The sequence below is a fragment of the Ixodes scapularis genome, unplaced genomic scaffold (assembly GCF_016920785.2).
Source record: "Ixodes scapularis isolate PalLabHiFi unplaced genomic scaffold, ASM1692078v2 PGA_scaffold6__148_contigs__length_123643588, whole genome shotgun sequence".
Lineage (NCBI taxonomy): Eukaryota > Metazoa > Arthropoda > Arachnida > Ixodida > Ixodidae > Ixodes > Ixodes scapularis.
This window is the reverse complement of record NW_024609881.1, coordinates 115,018,987-115,033,258: the sequence shown is the minus strand read 5'-3', so window position 1 is coordinate 115,033,258 and position 14,272 is coordinate 115,018,987. Positions and strand designations below refer to the sequence as shown.

General features: G+C 46.9%; 1 protein-coding gene across 1 annotated transcript in view; it reads left to right on the top strand.

Annotated features, from left to right (window-relative positions):
- Positions 1 to 295: 295 nt before the first annotated feature.
- Positions 296 to 14,272, top strand: part of LOC115312061 (prominin-like protein) — a 79,207-nt gene continuing 65,230 nt past the window's right edge. The window contains exons 1-5 of the mRNA XM_042286062.1: positions 296 to 413; positions 2,859 to 3,073; positions 4,281 to 4,436; positions 6,877 to 6,938; positions 12,418 to 12,641. Of these exons, the coding sequence (XP_042141996.1) occupies positions 2,896 to 3,073; positions 4,281 to 4,436; positions 6,877 to 6,938; positions 12,418 to 12,641 (620 nt within the window). The 5' untranslated portion in view covers positions 296 to 413; positions 2,859 to 2,895. The remainder of the gene's footprint in view (positions 414 to 2,858; positions 3,074 to 4,280; positions 4,437 to 6,876; positions 6,939 to 12,417; positions 12,642 to 14,272) is intronic.

Below are 14,272 nucleotides of genomic sequence, written 5' to 3'. Positions count from 1 at the left end.
TTATGACTGTAGAATACATAGAAAGAAGTTATACACCTTCAAGAATGAAGCAAAATGGCATCCATGGTGGAGGTGATGTTGGGCGAACACCCTTCAAAAAGGCAGGGGTTCGCTTCACTTTCCGTAATACCCTTTTCCATGCCTTTTTGCACCCTTGAAAGATGGAGATATTTATACGCGGCAAAAGTAAAGAGCAGAATAAAAATAAAATAAATTAAGCTCTTAGCTTACCTTCCTCGATATCGGCTATGGCTCAACCAGACGCGCGCCAGTGCACGGAGGAGGCGATGAAGACGAAGACGAACGCCGAGTCTTATTCGACGAGCGTGCGAGCGAACAATACGTTCATCCCAAGCTTCATCTTGTCCTTGGACTGAAGTTTCTTCGCCCCCAAAGGAAAAACCCTTACCCAGGTGCGTATATTTGACGTCTTTTTCATCCACGGACACCCTGGTATTGAAAGATGTGGTTGTGTTGCGCCTGTTTTAATTGTTTTATTGTTTCTTCATCCACCTTCATCCACTTTCTTCATCAACCAACACGCTCTTCTCCCAAGCATACCTTGGTATTATTCGGGTGGATAGGTTATTACCGCGGCAACTAAAACGTTTAAAGATAGGTTATGGCTCGTCCTGTGTTGCACCGAAATGCACAGATATTGCGATTGGCAATGACGAAATCGGCACTGATGGCAAATCAGCTCACGCCCAGACGACACATGATCTAATGGTCTTGCCTAAGACATATATGGGACGTTAGATATCCTGGGGACGTCCGCGGGAACACACGTGCTGTCAAGGCTGTAGCGATTCCCTAAAGCAACATTCAAAATGAAAAAAGAAAAGAAAACTAAACGAGGGTTATTAATGTCGGTTTTCAAGAGGACACTGCCCACGACCGAATTACAGTGTGCTAGAAAAAAAAAATCGTTTTGATATCTGCTCGGCTCGATGGCTAGGGGTGACGTCACATGAGCGGCCATTGTGGTGCTCTGGCTGCCGAGTGCGTACCTTCTTCAACATACATTTCGCAGTACCGCATTTTTTTCTCCTCCGCAAGCAAAAGTATGATGATGATGATGATGATGATGATGATGATGATGATGCGGCTTTTCCCTTTATACCGGGCGAGCTCGAACAGTCTTCGTGCCCTAGCAAAAAAAAAGAAAAAAAAGCAGAAGCGACATCTGGTGTAAAGATCAATGTTGCAGAAGTGTATAAGATGTAATCACAGATGACTGTGTCAGAAGACGCTAAAGGGAGGGAAGGCGTGTCATCACAATATAAACCCTGAGACACGGAAAAAATAAAATAACATGGAACAATTGACTTGTCCGTTATTTTATTTTTTCGTGTCTGAGTTTGGACTCTTTCTCCGGCGCCGCTCTCTTCTCTCTCCATGTATTTTCCGCTGGGTGACATTCTGAGAAAAAAGATGGTATAGTGCGGTTGAAAACGCGAGATCAAGGCCGCCAAAAAAGCAAGCTGGGTTCATTTTGTCGGCGGCACAAACATCTGCCTGTGGCCCTGGTAAACAGCCACCAGCGTATGTCATGCTTCTTGACTTGTGCCCGTTACTTGAAAAATGTAATTGGCTACAATTACGAATTACCGAGCCTCACAACACGCAACACGGATTACCGTTACAGATTACTTTCGCTGAAAAGTAACGAATTACTTTACTTGATACATTACAAATTACTTTAGGTGAAAAGTAACGGATTACTTTACTTGATACGTTACAGATTACTTCCACGTTACCTTTCCCGTACGCTTATCAAAAAAGCAATAGAAACAATTGTGATGTTTTCAAAATGTTATGCAACGCTATTCATTTTTCATACGCTCGCATTATGGTTGTCGTGGTGAAAATAAAATATTCTGTTCGGACCTGCAAAATATTTTTCAACCAGGGTCCTTCTCGCCACCCTTCCGATTTTCCTCTCTCCCACTTTTAACTTGAGGGCGGTGAGACTCCTTTTGTTGCTGCATCTCGGGGTCTGGATGAGCCGGGATAAGCTCCGTGCTTATCCGGCTCCAAGATGCAGCCACAAAAGCAGTTCCACTGGGGCAAATGGGAAAGGTGGCGAGGAGGACTTTCTCCCTGGTTGAAAGATATTTTACAGGTAGGCGCACTGCGTTCTCCTGTTAGCTGACAAGGCTGCGGAAGCTGTAACCACGCCCACCAGCTTACGGCGACCCGGCAATGGTCTTTGGAATTCTGCAGACAAAGCTAGTGGTGCGCATGCCCAGTGGCAGCTTTTTACCTCTGCTGGGAGATTGGGAGGTAAAAAAGAAAACGATCTACGAAAGCTCACTTTTGAAACAGGCCTTTGAAGAGTGAGCGCAACGTATGAAAGCTGCGGTCTCGTGCCTGTTAGGGTGCCTTAGTGCCTGTAGCTTTGATGCCCTGCCAGCTTATGCACGAACGGGGAAAAGTGCATGGGCTCCACGCGTTGTCTTTTTGATTTTTTTTTCCCGTATGTGTATCAGAGCCCTTCTCTGATGTGCATATGCCTTGCACGTTTTGCTAATTGTTCTAGTGACCGGCCATACAGAAAATCGTGTTTTCTTTTCGGTTATTCTCCCCTTCACGATGCACTCTATTTTGTTGAACTTGCTATTTCTATGCTGCTGAATTGCCTGCACATATTGCCCCAGTTTCTGTATTACGTTCATATTTATTAAAAAAAAAGTAGCGAGTAATTAAAGTATTCCATTGCCAATAATTTTTGTCACAAAATTACAATACAAATTACTGCCGCCAAAATGTAACTTGGCATTACAAAATTACTTGATAAAAATAAATAAATAACGGATTACTTCCCAAGTATGCTTCTTGTCGTGGTGTCTCCGCAGATCGAACCATCCAAGGGGACGTCGGACACCAGCTGCCATGTCGGTGTCAAATTGCCGGCGGCGTCGCGACCCCGGCCGTTTGTCCGTCGCACGCCACGCCGTGGTCAGCGTGGTGGGGGGACCCGCGGTGATCCTGGTGGTCATCATGGCCCCCACCATGCTCACCTCAAGCTGCCTGCTTTTTCTTCTCCCTCCATTGGCTCTCGCTAGCGAAAGTGGGTGTTCCCTCACTGTTGGCGATCTTTATCGCGTGTTTTCGAACCTATTTTCACGGCTTCGTTTCTGGACCCCCAGCCGATGTGAATATCTGATGTAGGTCTGAGTAGAGCCACTAAATGAGTTGCGCTTAGAGTATCGGCACTCCGTTCCCCGGCATTGTTGTGGGCGCCGCCATTTTGGCTCGTATGCAGAGCAGACGCAACTGCCGATCGTCATGATTCAAAAGTGCGACTTCGTCAGCATTAGATTCGGTTGTGGAAAGGTCACGCAATATTGCTTTGCTCTGTCACGAACTATTTAAACATTTGTGGAGGGCGGAAAAGCGTTTCCTGTGATTTCAGATAAAGCTTCAGATAACTGGCAACCATGATTTTACGACACAATATGGCCAAGTGTCGTTACTCTGAAGCGTAGCTTATTTAGTGGCACTAGGTCTGAGCAGTTGATCGATGAACTTTCAGATCAATCGACCAATGCCTTAATCGCGGTTAATTTGTTTTGATATGTTAATCGGTTCAGTTTCAAGCTCAAAAGCTTTTCATAAGTTAGTAAAAATGCCTGCTTTTCTACTTGGGACTAATTTACCTATTTTAACAGGGTGCACAGTTGTATTCTACGGTAAAGCACTTTAGCGTTCCCCGTGATTGTCATCCAGAGCGAATAAGAGGTTAAATACGAATTTAAAAGTTTTTTTTTTTTTATGTTTTTCCGTTCTTTCGTGTTTTCTTATGGTACTGCGTCGTCAAGTTTCAAACGAGGCTGTACATTCCGCCATAAAACGAAATAGTAAGAAGAAAAACGGGTAGTTTTGACACTTTTTTAAAATTTTCTGTGAAGATCAGAAGGGCCGATTAATCGATTAATTGATCGATTAAAAGGTGGCGATTAATCGGGTTAAATATTTTAATCGACGCCCAACCCTAATTTGCCCGGGAGAATCTGCAGTCACAACTTTCTGTTCTAGCCATTTTAATCGGTGACAGGTTGCTTAGAACAAGCTTCTTCTACCTCTTTCCACTTTAGCAAAGCGAACGCTGGTGAAGAGGCGAGTTCACACCCCGCGTTCGCTCTGCCAAAGTGGAAAGAGTTGGCAGGGGCTACCCCTAAACTCTTCACCTCTAGATAAAATAAGTAGTTCTAAAGCGCTTGGCCCCTTAATGCCCCGATATTTATGCGATGCTCCTCTTGCTTTCCGCCACGCAGAATGCGAGGAAAGGGTTAATATCAGCTTCAGTTCTCCGCATTACCTCGTCTTTGAATTCGAGTCGTCACCACATCCCGATCCCCATGGCCTGGAGAACCTCTACGCCCTATCGGGCTTCTTCACGTCAGTCGTCGCCCCGTCCGGGGTTCCTCAAGGTGCGACGCCTGTCTTGCCATTCCTGTCCTCTCACTACGTCATGGAGCTAGGCCACAAAGTTGTTCTCGAGTGCCTGTTAAAACTGCTCGTGGCCTTTGCCAGAGAATTGGCTACCTGTGTTACCTGCGCACTGAATCAATCAGCCAGGGACCGGATCAAGCCAACGAACCGTGTTAAGCCACGGGTCCGGATCAAGCCAGCCAATCAAATCTAACCAGCGGGCCGGATATAGGCAGGGGTATGGTGTCGGATCAAGCCAGCGGGCCGAATCAAGACAGCAAGCCGGATGTAGCTAGGAAGGGGAGGGGGGGGGGGATGAAGCCGGCGGACCGGATCAAGCTAGCGGACCGGATCCAGCCAGAGGGCCGGATTCAACCAATGGCCCGGTTCTAATCAGGGGTATGATGCCCGCGATCAAGCCAACGGGTCAGATCTAGCCAGGGGGCCAGATGAAGCCAGCGAGCCGTATCTAGCCAGGGATGCCGGATGAAGCCAACGGGCCGGATCATAGCCAGGGGGTCAACTCAATCCAGTTGGCCGGATCTAGCCATCGGTCTCGATATAGTCAAGGGGCTGGACCTAACCAGGAGGCCGAATCAAGCCAGAGGGCCGATTTCAGCCCATGGCCCGGTTCTAACTAGGGGTATGGTGCCCGATCAAGCCAGCGGGCCAGATCTAGCTAGAAAGGGGGGGGGGGGGGGGGATGAAGCCAGCGGGCCGGATCAAGCTAGACCGGATCCAGCCAGAGGGCCAGATTCAGTCAATGGCTCGATTCTAATTAGGGTTATGGTGCCTGATTAAGCCAGCGGCCAGATCTAACTAGAAAGGTGGGGGGAGGGGATGAAGCCAGCGGGCCGGATCAAGCTAGCGGACCGGATCCAGCCAGAGGGCCGGATACAGTCAATTGCCCGATTCTAATCAGGGGTATGGTGCCCGATCAAGCCAGCGGGCCGGATCAAGCTAGCGGACCGGATCCAGCCAGAGGGCCGGATTCAGTCAATGGCCCGATTCTAACCAGGGGTATGGTGCCCGATCAAGCCAGCGGGCCAGATCTAGCTAGAGAAGGGGGGGGGGATGAAGCCAGTGGGCCGGATCAAGCTAGCGGACCGGATCCAGCCAGAGGGCCGGATTCAGTCAATGGCCCGAATCTAATCAGGGGTATGGTGCCCGATCAAGCCAACGGGTCCGATCTAGCCAGGGGTCCGGATCAAGCCAGCGAGTCGTATCTAGCCAGGGATACCGGATGAAGCCAGCGGGCTGGATCATAGCCAGGGGGGCCAACTCAATCCGGCTGGCCGGATCTAGCCAGCGGGCTTGATCTATAGTCAAGGGGCTGGACCTAACCAGGAGGCCGGATCAAGCCAGAGGGCTGAATCTAGCCAAACGGCTGTATAAAAACCACCTAAAAGACAAGGCCTTACCCCCTAGACGTCATCGCTAGTGGATCCGCGCAGCGCCGCCTAAATTGCGTGAGCATCGACACCAGCGCATCTTGCGATATAAAGGGAAGAGCCAACATAATCCAATCCAAGCGTCTCACGATGAGCGCGGCGACTCCCGTTGAGCTTCAGCTTTTGTTTGCCGCCGCACGGGTCGGGAATCCACGAACTGTGACGTCATGAGCCGACCTCGTCTTCTAGGCCGCATTGGCTTGATCCGGACTGCTGGCTTCATCTTCTGGACTTCAACATTACCTGCACGATCTTTACGAATTTAATCCAGTTTTTTTTTTTTTTAGAGCGCAGCTCTTAGGCTCTTAGGTGTTTCCGGCTTGAGTGGCGTCGCCGTCACAGTAATCACGCGTTGCGTTATGGGACGTTTCCCACAATGACATCATGAGGGTCACTAGTGACGTCACGAGGGTCAGAAGGTCACGACCTTCACGAGTGAAATTCGTGACGTCACGAAGGTCACTCGTGAAGGTCCCTACGAAAATCACGACCTTCATAGTGACCTTCACGAGTGACGTCACGAGGGAGGAGGGAGGGAGGGGGAGGATAAGGGGAGGAGGAGGAGGAGAGGAGAGGAGAGGGTACGGAGAAAGAGGAGAGGATAGCCTCCTCTCCGTCCCTTCCCTCCTCCTCCGCAAGAGCTGCGCTCTAATTCGGCATTACAAGAAATCGTAAACGTCTTTCCTTTTTTTTTTTTGTTCAGTGGCATATGGTTCTATCAAAAGTAGTATTAGCTGAAAACGTACGCACCTTTGAATTAATTGAACTATCCTCAGGTACTGCTGTCGTTTTTCTTTTTTTTTTTCTTAGGCTATTGCGAGGGTGTAAAGGAGGGGACCGGGGTCCGAAGATGAGCAAGTCAAGGCTATGATAGAGATGGAGGCGCACAAAAACACCAAGATTACGGCAGTCTTTCGATTTGTTTCGAAAATTTTTGTGGTAGAGGACCCGCGCAGAGGCTAACACGCCCGCTCGTATCTCTTCGCAGCGCTGCTCGAGAGTGACATAGTGGAAGACCCTAAAAAGCACATCAAGGACAACCTGGCTAGGGTACGTAACTTAAAAACATTTCGAAATTACGGTACAATATGCGTTTCAAAACATTGTTGATCATTTTAGTAATGTTTTGCAACGTACTTTAGTATAAAATTTTAGAGGAATTTCTTTTCTACGGAGAGGAAATAGCAGCCTCCGAAGAATAGTGTATCGCGATAGGTTAGCAACAATCTGGATCACGCTGGAAAAAGACAGCGCGCTGTCCGAACGAGGCCAGCCAAGACGGTAAATGTTCGCTTGGGCTGCGCGCGTCTTCCGGCAGGAGCACTGTCCGTTTGGGATATTGGCGCATGCGCAGTAGCGTGCCGCTCGGCCTTGAAAACGTGTTTGTGAATAAGGACGGCTCCTCGATAGGCGCTCATGGGCCCCTTTCATGCCACGCCACCTCACGGCGTTTGTCAGAAATGCGAGCGAACCTTCGTCACAGTTGCTCCGTGGCGAAGCGGTGCCGTTCACTTTCCTCTCTTTTTCCATCATCATCGTCGTGATGCTAATGTAACCGAATGATTTGCTTTCGGTTGCTTTCACCAATATATATACTTTTTTGTTGAATATTCAATCTTGTGCGCGTTAATCGAAAAACGTCATTGGTTATAATTACTCTTTGTTGAAATGTATTCAATTATATTGCTACCATATTTAAGCGTCTACCCTGCTATCATATTTAAGCGTCTATCTTTTTTACGGTTTCAACATCTCTTGGGGTTTGGGCAAGCCAACGGGCACGGAGAGAGTAACTAAATATCAGTGCGTCATATTTTAACCGGACGACGCGGAAACCTCTTTCACCTATGGGGGCGACCCGCGGTGCCGAAAGCTCGCGATATGTGAAGTCTTTGGTCCTGGGCTTACTACTGGTCACAGCCGCTAAAAGCTTCTTTTTAGTCAAAATACAAAATATAAGTGGCGCGAGCAGTTTCAATCATTTATGAAAGTAGTTTTTGTTCAGTAATTTAGATTAGAAAAGAAACAAATGCAGTTTATAAAGTACGGAAACAAGAAATGACCCGTCGACATACCCGCCACCAAGGGGTGGAAAAGACGGCGCATACTAGAAAGGAGTAGTGGGATCAGGCGCCGACGAGCGGCGAGCGTAGAAAGGTCCCGGATGTACGTTTCGGCGCTGCGGTCGTATTCGGGCTGGAGGGTCCGACCGGTTTCCGAAGACCTTCGGCGAGCAGCTTTGACCTGCGGTTTGGCCGTTTGGCGGTTGTGCAGCGCGAAGTGGCTCTCGTTCTGAACTGATCTTTACCCCGTGTTCGCTGTCGTTTGCTGCCAATGAAGTGTCACGCCGAATTAGTGTTTAATCGCGCAGCAAATGCAATGCGAGCCGCCCTGGCTGCCCGCTTCATACAGCCTATCCAGAACATGCTTTAGTGGCGCCCTCTCGAGCCGTCGACACGGAGTGCGGCCGCCGTGAGCGCTCGCTGAGCTCACTACCCCTTCTCTAGTTCACGGCCACTCAAGCCACGAGCAACGACGTCATAAAGGAGGTTATTTTTTGCTTGTTTTTTTTTTAAATTTTAATTTACCTATAACTTCTAAAAGAAAGCGAAATTTGAGAAAAGAAAAGTTTCATTAAGTTACTACGTTCAGTGCGCTCAGGTTCGGAGCAAATTAGAAACCAGTAAAAAAGTCCTTGCAGGGCCCCTTTAAGTACTTGAAAAGAAAAGTAATTGACCGTTGCTTGAAAAGTAACCCTTACATTTCCGACTACTTTAGATTTTCAGAACGACAAATTTTCAGCCGGTTTGAAAACTGGCCTTTTGTGCTGTCCATTAGTGGATTAAAATCACCGAATAATGAGACTCATCTTTTTAATTCACCAATTTTGGCATAACTGTCGAGACCGGTGATAACGAAGTCAACGGGAATCGGAAATCACTTCTCTATATCCGCTATTTCGTTATAACCGACTTAGTTTATAACGAAGTGCAAAAGGAAATGGGAAATCGTGATCGCATCGCTGTAGCCGCTATTTCGTTATAACCGTATTCGTTATAACCGGTCTCGACATACTATCCTCCTCTCGGAGACTAGGTTCCAGGATTCCTGTGAGAAAACTTTTAGAAACAAAGGGCGCCGTTAGAAAGAGGAATGAAAAATAATAATGGTCATAAGTGTTTTTAGTACTTCCAAAACTAATGAAATTACCCTCGTCAGTGTTGGACAAAATACTCGATTTAAGTTAAGTTACTAAATACCTGCTTCATAAAGTATTTAAAATACTACTCAAGTTACTCTCATTGTAAAGTATATTGAGTAGAGTACAAATACTTAGAAATGTAATTAAATTACTTTTGAAGATACTTCCGCGTTGCTTAATTTGTATCGACGTAATTGACAAGGACAACTATACAGCTGCGCATGTCTGGTTTACCAGAATGGTTTATTAAGACGCCACAACACAAAACGGCAAAAAAAAAAAGCATCGTTCGGTTATTTTATGCATAAGGAGCAGCATATTGTCACGAATGAAAAATGATGAGGGGGCGAAAAACTAAAGAAACTAAACGTTTATTGGGGCGAAGTTGTGCCCAAAACCAAAGAGAAAAACTAGCACCTCAAGCGTCGATGTCGGCGAAAAAGCAGGATCGAGCGCTGGGGCGAGACTGACACTGGACCGTCACACGGAGCGGAGCACCTTTTCTACCCGCGTGGATTTCTGGAACATTCGGCGTAGAACGTTCGGCGCGTAGAATGTTCGTAACTCGATCAGACGACAAGGTTTTCAACTTACGAGAATGTCAAGTTGAAAGAATAAATAAAAACAGGAGTCCGCTCCCTGGAATCAAACCCGGAGCCTCCGCGCGAGAGCCAAGCGCTGCAACCGCTCGGACACGCATTCGCTCTGCAACGCGCGTGGAGGTAAAACTGATAATGTTACAAAACATCTCTGGGACAAAAAGAAAGGTCGCTTTGGGGATGGATGGATGGATGAATACGGCTGAGCCCCTTGGATCGGGCGGTAGCTTACGCCACCTAGGAGGAGATTAGACCGTGGCGCCCCAAGCGGTTAACTTTAGAACTACACGGATGGGGGCAACAAATACAATGACTCAGCGCTCGGCTGACATGACCGAATGCGGCGTCAGCGTTCGGCTGGAGTTCGTGTTCTCCGATGAGGGGGAAAAGGGGCTCTTTTGTTACCACTCCTGCTTGCATGAACAATACAGCATGCACGGTCCTCAGTTTAGCACAGAAGCCCAAGTGCATCAAGCTCGCATCCTCTGACGACTGCTTTCGGAAGAGATCCGGCGCTTAACGTCACTTTGTTTATTGTTTGTATTTTTACATCACACTGTGCCCCGCACTCTATTGAAGGAAATGACATGTATGTACATTTTCACAAGGCCTGTTTGCATGTGCACAGGCCTTGTGTTGGGTAAACACCGAGGTGTGGGGACAACAAACGGGACAAAGCGCCTCGCTAATAGTGACATCGATGAATATCACGTCCTGCGGCGCACCTGAGACGCATCGTTCAACTACAATCCATATTCCTAATATGGGGAGTTCACTATAAACGAACTTGGGATACGGATATGAGTGAATGGATAACAAAGAGGACCCACATAATAGCCACAGCAGTGGTCGCACCTTCTTCAAGTAGGTTGCGTTCAGAAAGGCACTCAACGTTGGGGGATGCTTTGTTGGCATTTTGAGTGGTCACCCAGCTTGCAGTGCATTTCCTGTCCTGTTCTCTGCTTAACAGTGATCGTTTACAGACAGTGTTCGCGAGAGCAATAAGTGCCGGACTAACGACTCAAAAAAAAAATCTTCGACGTTTTGCAGTAGCGTTATCAAATATACCAGCAAAAAAAGTCTTATTTGTGTGTTTACTTTTTTATTTTTATTTTCTATTTGTTATTTTTTTAAGCCGAAGTTTGCATTGTTGTCGTAGGTCGTTTCCCGGTCTGCGTTGAGCCTCAGTGTGGCAATCTTTGCTTCCGTAAAACTACCCCTTTTGCTTGAGGATTTTTTGGGGAAACTCGAGGAAACAAAAGGCGCCTTTGGGAAGGCAAGGGAAAAACCTTCATTGTACGAGCTTTGGGCTGAAATATGAATCAAAATCGGCAAAAAAGCGAAGTTTTCAAGAGCTCAATCAAAGCCACCGTGGCTAATCGGAGCTAACAACAGGATTTGGTTGCTCGAAAGAATGTTCACGTTTGCTGGTGCCACGCCCACGCCACTTCATACCGAAAAACTCGGAAAATGGTGTAATGTAAAAAATGTATTTGAGATAATGAGCACAAGATACTCAGAAATGTAATTAAGATAGACTATCAAATACTCTCGATCAACAGTATTTGCAAGATACCAAGATACTTCAAAAATATTTGAAATACAGTATCTTGAGTAGAGTATTTGAGATAGGCACAAGTCTGACCCTCGTGATTACTTCCTAATGAGTGTATTCAATTGATTACAAAATTACCCGAAAAAGTAATCGATTACGAGTAATTTGATTACTTGTAATGAGTCCCGTGCAAGTTTGGCTGAATTACCCAAGATTCAAAGGGAAAAGGCCGGCAACGTAAGTATACGCGGTGCACGGCGTCTGTAGCGGCAACTGTTTAAAAGCAAAAATCTAAAACAAATTTCATTTCGAACGTGCGTTATATTTTGGTTATTCAATTCGAATATTTTGAACGGGATAGGCGAGCGCGTACAGCGCGTGTACCTACGTCCCCAGCATTCTCTTTGGTGCTTGGGTAACTTAGCGGAAGGCATATTAACACGGAAACACTTTGGTTGCCAACTCAGATGTATCCTGAATTTTTTTTTTTCGTTAAAATGTTCAGAAACAGCATTTATTTTATACTTCAATTTGGAGTTGTCCTCAATGTAGTTTGTCTAATGTAGGTTTTCATTTGCAGGCAACACTTTACTACAAATGGTTTAGTCTGACCGGTCTGACGTCCATAGCTGAAAAGGGAGCAAACACCATGCTTTCTAAACCCTTGAGGTGGACATGTGCGGAACAGTCCGCTTGCCTATAGATTTATAGGTTGCTCGTTGTTAAATACGGACTTAGCCCATAAACCTCCCATCCAGTCCAAATATTTCTGCGAGGGCACTAGTCTGTTTCAAGTTCAGCAGGTGTTTTATTTTTATCATGACTGTACATACACGATCAGCGAGATGACAGCGCCTAAGGGCCGCGTGAGTAGTCAGTGCCACATAAAAGACAAAACCTGCGCCTCACCCCCCCCCCCCCCCCCCCCCTTTCCTCAACGTCATCACAATAGTGAATCCACGCAGCGTCGCCGCCCGCGTGTCTTTGTTTCGCAACGAGCACGACGCTAACACGTGACAACGCCAAGATTAACATGTCTCTCGTGGATCTTCAGCGTGTTTCCCACTTGGGACGCGTCGAGTGATCCACACACGATGACGTCACGCGCAGGCCTTGTCTGCTGTGTGGTATTTACGTAGCAGACGACTACACACAGCGACGTCCGTGGTGCAGATCATCAAGAACTTTCCTCGGCTCTTCACCCTGGCTGGCGTCGGACTATTTCTCGCCTTCATTGTTCCCGCCCTGGCCTCCATCGCGTTCTGCTGCCGCTGCCACTGCTGGTGCTTTGCCAGCGTATGCTGCGGCCGTTGCGTCCCGCCTGAGGGGCCTCCCGATCAGCCGCTCAGACGAAATTTCTGCGGTCTCGTGCTGTTCCTCGTCATCGTCGTCATGCTGTGAGCAGCAAAAACTCCCACTTGGAATGTTTCCCTCCTTGTCAGAGTTGCAGTTTCTGCTCTTTCATTGTATACGCACCAATTCCGCCCCCTGACGCCATGCCACTGAGATGGCGCTGTTGTCGGCACTGCGCATGCGCAAATGCTTCCCTTCTCCAAAAATCTGGTTTGAGCGCACGCGCAGAGCCTGCACCTGGTGTGGTCAAATGCGGGCTTATATGTGTTCGCGTCCACTGATCATCTCTATGGTCATTAGGCATTTGGACCTGTGCAGTCAGCGATATAGACAATGCGATTTAACCGCCGATTTTCATGCAGTTCTGTAACGCTTGGCTGTGACAGCCGACTTCAACGGCCGGCTGTATACAAACCGACAGCGAAGAGCGGTATGTCCATAGAGAACCATATAAAAAGACTTCAGGCTCCTGGCAGGATTTAAACTCACCACCTCGAGATTGTGAGCCAAGTGCTTTGAGCTTTCTTTTTCTTTTTTCCCCCCTTTTTGTAGGCGGTGCCGTTTAGACGTTTTCCTCTTCTTCGCTGGAAGGCCTATCACACATTATGTGCTTAGTAGTATTTTTCAGCATTATCAAGCTTGTATAATTGTTTGCTGAGCGTTTTACGAAATCACTTTATCACGGACAAATGCCTGGCGACTTAAAAATTGCCTGGATTTGTCCTGATGCTTAGAAACGGTGATAATTCCTATCTTAACAATTGGCACCCGATTTCGCTTACAGGTGTCATTATCGAGGCTTTATAGCGTATTATAAATTCATATCCAACAGACAATCTAGCTTTCAATTATCTTGACATGTGCTTCGACTGACTGGCTTGGATCCTTATGAAACAAAATAGCTCGTTATATTTTTCTTAGTATAGTAGACATGGGAGTGTAACTTGATGTAAAGCAGCCTGTCTTCAAGCTAGCCTGGCACATAAGTGTGGAATCTAAAGCTTACAGTTTTTTTTTTCATAAGCCCATTAAAAACAACAAAACCAACAACCCTTGCAAATTCTTTATTTCATTTGTGTGGACCTTATTGTTACACTCACTGATGTTTCATTCTGTGAAAATAGAATATCTGCAGTGCAAATAACTATTGTCAATATTTGTAACCTCCACTCAATGTAAAACGCCTTCCTAATTATCTGTTAAGTCTGCTTTGGTGCACTGTTTATATATGCATTCATCCCCCCATGTAATGCTTTCTGGGCCTTTAAGGATTAATAAATTGTTGGGAAGCGCGAGGAGAGAGAAGTCGAGTGTTTCCATTGCCCGCGCCGCGCGAAGTTGTACGAAAAAAGAGCTCCAACGACCCGTCAATAATGACGTGGCGACCAGGAAGCTTCAGCTGAGCGTCTTCCCCTGTCGTCTACTAACGATAACGTCCAAACAGGTGTTTTCAAACATTACTCGTGTTATACGGAGTCTTACTTTGGCAGTATCCAATCGCTACGCGCAATGTTGAAGAGTTTTCGAAACCTCCACATCATTCGATTACACTATAAAATCTCTATTTTTCGAACCCGACTCGAAACGTAAAATATGTTCTGCCCACAACTCGTCACCTACCACCCGCTTTCCCCGTAGGGCCTCGCCTTTTTTTTTTTTTTTTTCTGCATGCTTT